The sequence below is a fragment of the Ziziphus jujuba genome, chromosome 10 (assembly GCF_031755915.1).
Source record: "Ziziphus jujuba cultivar Dongzao chromosome 10, ASM3175591v1".
In the NCBI taxonomy this organism is placed as follows: domain Eukaryota; kingdom Viridiplantae; phylum Streptophyta; class Magnoliopsida; order Rosales; family Rhamnaceae; genus Ziziphus; species Ziziphus jujuba.
Genome location: NC_083388.1, coordinates 22465022 through 22471868, shown reverse-complemented (window position 1 = coordinate 22471868; position 6847 = coordinate 22465022). Strand labels below are relative to the sequence as shown.

Sequence of the window (6847 nt, the reverse complement as noted above, 5' to 3'; positions counted from 1 at the left end):
GATATATAACAAAAGGATTACAGGAAAAAGGGTAGGTATGTGATTCAGGACACAAAACACGAGGAGAAACTATTATTGCTTTCGAGTAGCATAAATATTTATTCTATATTTTCAATCTTTTTGATCAATTAATATTTAATTTATATATACAAGTTCCGCCAGAAATAGTTTGGGATTAAATCGTTTGGTCTTTGGAAGTTCCCTGATTGGTTTGAGAACTTGATTGAAGAAGACCAGATTTTTGGAGTACACGTTTTGTGAAAGAAAATTAAAAAAATGCACTCATCAATTTCAAATAAAAATATGTATACCAGGAAAACGAGACAGTACTTTTCTATCTATCTTGCGAAAATTAAATTTTCTTATAATTATTTTGGTTGTTAATTTGTGAACAGTTTTAATAAAATGCCAAATTGATGCCACTTTTATATTTTTTTTCTTCTTCTTTTTCAAAATTAAAAACTTTTCCTCCATTATAATGATCATAAGATACCCCATTTCTTCTCTCTCCCATTTCAATCTGCGCCTTTATATCCACTTGGAAAACCAATATCTTTTCCAACTCAAATAATTACATTCGTCTTTCCCCTCTACCCTCAAAACTCAAATGGCCAAGCCAAACCCATCAAACCCACCACCACCAATTCACACGGCCGAACCAGTTGTTAACCAAAAAAACCCATCATCAGAATCCCCACCCTCAGTCCCACCCACTCTCACTCCAAGTATCCACTCCGGTACCATTGAACCATACATGATTAACCCATCAACTCCGCCACCCCAAAATTACTCCTCCTCCTCCTCCTCAAACCCCCAAAATCTGAACCGAACCATGTCTGATCATTCAATATCCTAACTGGAAAACCAGGGCTTGAACCACCCTTTTCAGCAGTTTAACCAATCCCACTATATCAACATGAATAACGAACCTTATGCCCCTCCTCCTTTTCAACCGGCTGTTTGAACCCCCACGTCTGTAGCACTACCACATCAATACCATGGCTTTCTGAGCACTTTCTTCGACTACGTGGTGTCCCATAATGCAAGGCAATCAATGCCAGCGCCACCACTTCACCAGTTAACTCCATCTGGCTCCTTCAACTTCAAGGTCGAACCAATTCTGCTCCACGTCAACTCATCAGTTCCCCTCCTCAACCATGACCAGCTCAATTCATCCTCATCCAAAACCATTTCATCATCTTCTTCCGAAGTTCCCGAGCCAAATCCACAGCCTCCACCTCCAGCGCTACAGCCGCAGCCTCCGCCACCTAAACAGGAAACCAACCTACCACCGCCGAACGCCGTCACTCCACCACCACCACCACCACCACAGCCTGCTGCAGAATCCCTTATAAACCCTACTGGAGGAGTAGTGGGTCAACAATCAGCACACCAGAAGCACGAAAAAGCTCTGAGAAGAGCAGGAAGCCTAGCGAACCTTTTACCGACAGGCACCGTCCTCGCAGTCGAAGCCCTTACGCCAACGCTTTCCAACAGCGGAAAATGCCAACTCACGAACAAGATCCTCATGGGTGGGGTGGTGATCGTCTGCACCATCATCTGCTTCTGCTCTTCCTTCATGGACAGCTTCGAATGCAAAGAGAAAGTGTACTACGGCATAGCCACCCGTAAAGGTCTGATGGTGTCCAACTACGAAGACCGTGAAAAAGAAGAATCCATTGTTGATAAAGCCGCTAAGGAGTTCAGATACAAAGTAAAACCTGTAGACTTTGTCCATGCTTTCTTGTCCGTGGCCGTGTTCTTGATATTTGCTTTTAGCAGTTCACAGCTTCAAGGTTGCTTTTTCCAAGAGAATCTAAGGAGACTGAGTATTCCATGGTGGTTTATTTGCCTTTGGTCACTGGAATTCTTTCCAGCTTCTTGTTCACGATTTTCCCCACTGAACGTAAAGGGATTGGCTACATTATATATACTCGTAATTCTAAGAACAAGAACGGATGGTATATTATCAATGGTGGATAGGGATAGAGGCTGAAAAAGAAGGAATAGAAGATTGCAAAGTTTTGAAAAAAAAAAAAAAACGATAAGATGAAAGATAGAAAATCGGAATCCATATTAATTAATGTGTGGCTTGCTATGTATATTGAAGCAATTCTATATTTATTTATGTATGTTTACTTAGTCTATTATCTAATTAAGTCTATTTATATGTTAAATGAGATTGATTTTGTTGCTAAATTACTTATATTTACGATTGTAAGGTTATAAGTTCTAAACATCTAAATAAAAAGAAAAAAATTATTATAAATAATAATAATAATAAATTATGTATGTATGGATTGCTTTGATAATATCTCTCTCCATCGATGAAAATAAAATGGAGAATCTCAATAAACTGTACGTAGATTAATTTATTTACAGGGTTAACCCAAAAAAAAAGGTGAATTTTTTTCTTTTTGGCGACAATGAATCTGTATATAATTGTGAGGCTTGTAATTAAATGAAAAATTTGTAAAGCCACCGAATACTGATCAACTGGCCATCGGATCTGTCTATTCGGTCTTTGCATGGAAAAGCAAAATGAAAGAGAATATTCACCCAGTTTCCCTGCTTTTTAGCTGTAAATGAGCATGACCAAAAAATTAATTAATTGTCAAATTTGCTTCGGTTATTTACCAATGAAAATTAATATTATATTCTCAAAACGAGTGGATATTTTTTTCCCCAAAAAACAAGTAAATATATGGTGTTACAAGAGAATATAAGGTTGATTGATTAATACGTAGATAAAGAAAAGTAGAGACATCATTAGATAGTGCTATTTGCCCCAAAATATATATATATATATATATATTAGATAGTGCTAACTAGCTAGCAAAGTGAGTATATTACTTTTGTGTATATATATATATATATATATATATTTTAAGAATTTGGTTCTATGAAAAGCCAAAAATGTTGCTGCCACGGAAACCGTAATTATCTCCTTCTCTGTCAACAGAGCTCAAATTGTCATCTGTAAGTCAGCCAACCCTCATAACCAAGTTATAATGCAGATAGAAATAAATAAATAAATATAAAAAAAAATGTGGAAGGAATTAAATGGAAGCGTGTTAAGAGATGATCATGCATGTGAGAAATATAAGTGTGGAAGAAAAGTGGAGAGATGTGAGAGAGCGAAGTCATGGGCCATCTTGCGGGGGACCCGGCACTCTTCCCCTTGTAGCATAGCAATGGTCGTTGTTCAGGTTCTTGATTCTCTTCTTACAATTCAAATGTTGACTTCTGCTTGTTTCTTCTTGCTCAATGTAATTAGTCTTCTGCAGGTCCCAATGACTGCATTGGGTGTGCTTTTGATGGACAAATCTGGACCACGGCCACTTCTGCTGGTAAGAAGGGAGAAAAAACTGTTGAAAGATTGTGATCAGTTGAATGAAAATCCAAAGCTGATAGTTACATCTGCTAATGCTGCAGGTTTCTTCTGCTGGAACATGCCTAGGTTGCCTTCTTGTGGGGATATCATACATCTTCCAGGTTTCTTTCTAAAAAGAAATTATTCCCCCCTTTATTCTTTATTGTACTATCAAAATCACTTTTATAGAGAATAGAATTTACTATGTGCAGGACCTTCAACAATGGAAAGAGGCCACTCCCCTTTTGGTGCTTGTTGGCATACTGGTAATGCAAATCAACCCAAATATATGGGCTGATCTTCAAACTTTCTGCTTAACAAATTTTAGATTCGGTCAAATTATTTTTGACCTCTGTACACATGAGTGCGCAAAACCTTATTTTTTATCGGCTTACTCAAAATCAATATTTTATCCTATATAAACTTCCTAAATAGAATCTCATTTAGAACTAGAAGCAAGTACTTTTAACAGTTGCATCCTCTAGTAGCATATCTAAAGGTTTTTTACCTTCTGAAATAAGTGTAGCATTTTCTGTCAAAATAAGTAGTACTGAATTACAGTCACTATGAAATTCATAACCCCAATCAAAATTTTTATTTTATTAGTCTTAGACATTAATTTGGTTATCTTTGGTTGCTTGCCCTCTAATCATGTTGCAGTTGATCCAGTTGACATACTGGTTTTAACACTCTTCAAATTGTTTTTTACTCGGTGACAAAGATGAACCAAAGTACATGCTGACCAATTTGAGTTTCACAAGCAGGGTTTTTACTGGATCATTCTCATTAGGTATGGGAGGCATTCCTTGGGTTATAATGTCAGAGGTAGATAAATTTTTTCGGACAAGAAATATAAATTTGTCAGGACCCGTCCAGAATTCCTTCCCCGGAACCCTAGACAAGCCCTGATCCTAGGGAAATACCACCGAACCTTCCAACAAAAAATCCGGCAGCACCTCCCCTAAGGGTAGGACTAAGCAAAAATTACCTGCACTGAAAACACACTTCTATAAACATCCCCTTATTCCTCCCACAATACTACAAATTGATTCCACAAATTTACAGCACTCCAAATAATAACAGCAGCAACCCAGTGCATAAATAAAAACTACACGTCCAATACAGTATACAGAGCATTATACAGATAAATGTGGAATTTATACAATGACAGATAAGAAGTAATACAAGATGGAGAGGAAAAAGGGAAGAAATACTTCATGAACTTTCGGCAACGAACTGAGACGTTGGGCTCGCCCCGAACAATCAACGTCTCCTAACCTGGACCTAGGGGAATGGAATTTAAAACCGTGAGATGCTAATCATCTCAGTGAGTGACCCTATCTACTGTACACCTTTAATATTAATAATATAAAAATAAAGGAATTTAATTAATCCATACCGAACAATTACATAAATAAATAAATAAACATTTGAAGTAATAATTTCTCTCAAAACCCTCACTATTCACTCCGTTGGAAATGTCCCCTTTTAAAACAATTTCACAAAACCCGATATTCATACTTCCCAAAAACCAAGGGACCGAATAATTTAATAAACAACAAATAAATAAATAAATAAATACCTCAAATATAAATAAACTGCAATAAATTATAATAAATAATTTTGTATTTTTTGGGGTTTGAAATTTTTATCCGAAAAAAATTTGTACTTGACGCACCACACCATATATCAGTGATGCCCTCCGATACCCAACGTCCTGAGCACCGACTGGCGGGGAGATTAAAGAGAGAAACTTGCAAACGGCACTTCGGCGTTCCGACAGTACCGCTGCTGAAACCATCATCCCGGCCAAGGAGGGGGGCGGCTGTGTGCACTATATAAGACTTGCCTGCTCACGGTCCAATGGCAACTCACGGGAAAAATAATAATACTTGCGCACTGAACCACATATACATATACCAGAATACCAATACTGTGTGAATGCGTCTAAAATGATTATTAAAACCAACCGTACCGTTTTTCCAAAATTACCGTGGAAAATATACCAAATTTTCACACTTACCATCCCACATATTTTCATTCAACAAACCGGTATGAAAACATCGATAACGGATAAAAATAATTTTTCTTGCGACACGCGGTTCAATAAATAATATACCACGGGCATAATTATGAAAATTAAACCACCAATTTGAACAAATAAATTTTCTTAAAATATTCAAACCAATTATGCCCAAAAATAATATAAAATCCAAACACAACGAATTACTGAAAATACTTGCTTATGTGTAATAAATACCATTTAATCACAATAATAAAAATCGGGGATTTCTTAATAACCCAAAAATTCCATTTAGCACCAACGGGTAAATATATATAAAATAATATTTTTTTTTCCCGACTATATTTAAATTCCACCACATGAGTATAATTTCAGATACCAATTTAACAGCAATTAAATATAATTAATTACCCCAAAATATTTATTAAAGGTGGGTCACTCACCTGGAGCACGCAATTAAATCATGATCCACCATGGGATCAATTCCACGACTCACCGATGCTCCTAGAACACAATTAACACACAGTCAAATAAATTAATATTTTATTCGGGTAAATAATACCCGGTACCTGGGGGGTCAAACACAAACGTTATTCAAAATTGACAAATTATATGTCTATGGAAAGCTTGTGAGATGAGGATCACATTACAGACCTCCATTGAGTTCAATTCAACTGGCGGTGGCCGAAAAGATTCGGCCGGTTTTGATTCCTTCGTATCTTGCAAATCGACGAGAGTTGAGTTAATTGGAGCTCAAAATCGAAATCAGAGGGTCCAAATTAGTGGGAAAGGACCGGTTGCACGATCGGTGGCTGTCGAAAAATGGGCAAACCAGCGACACACCGGCCGCCGGCGTTGGAGGCCGATCCCGGAGCGTCCGCTGGCCATTCGGCCGGAGATTTGGCCGCCGATGCCGCCCAGCTGCGGGCTTTCACATCGGCCGGCACGTGAGTGGTTCCGGTGGCTGGAAAATGTGCAGCAGAGAGAGAGAGAGACGGCCGGTGGGAAGGAAGAAAGAAAGAAAGAAAGAAGAAGAGCAGAAACGGGGCTGGGTCCCAGGTCCATAACTTTCAAGCCACATGTCCAAATCGAACGTGCCGCTAGTCTACGGATTCGTATCGACGAACACTTTACAACCATGCATGAGTCAAAGCTCAACTTTGCATGAATAAAAAGTCAACTCCGGCATCCCTTGGACAGTTTGGACCTCAACTTGTTTTGCTCATAACTTTCAAACCGTAGCTCCGTTTTCAACGTGCTACTAGTCTACGAACTCGTGCCAATGTGTACTTCGTAACGGTACCTCAGTCAACCTAGAATTCCAACCGGATCAAAAAGTCAACTTTTGACCCTTTCAGTCAACAGTCAACAGTCAACCTCGGTTAACGTGTAAAAATTCCGACATGGTTCGGGACGGGGTGTTACAAATTGGCCATTAATGATAATTCAGT

General features: G+C 38.2%; 1 protein-coding gene and 1 long non-coding RNA gene across 2 annotated transcripts; both read left to right on the top strand.

Annotated features, from left to right (window-relative positions):
- The first annotated feature begins 451 nt into the window (after positions 1-451).
- Positions 452-2154, top strand: LOC112490495 (protein DMP3). The gene has a single exon (XM_025070315.3). It carries the CDS (start codon positions 1055-1057, stop codon positions 1994-1996), a length of 942 nt encoding a protein of 313 aa, XP_024926083.3. The 5' UTR covers positions 452-1054; the 3' UTR covers positions 1997-2154.
- A 1052-nt stretch (positions 2155-3206) lies between these two features.
- On the top strand, positions 3207-3641 carry LOC107412032 (uncharacterized). Its single transcript, XR_007239117.2, has 3 exons — positions 3207-3350; positions 3436-3495; positions 3586-3641. It is a non-coding gene; the product is annotated as an uncharacterized LOC107412032 (long non-coding RNA).
- Positions 3642-6847: the final 3206 nt, after the last annotated feature.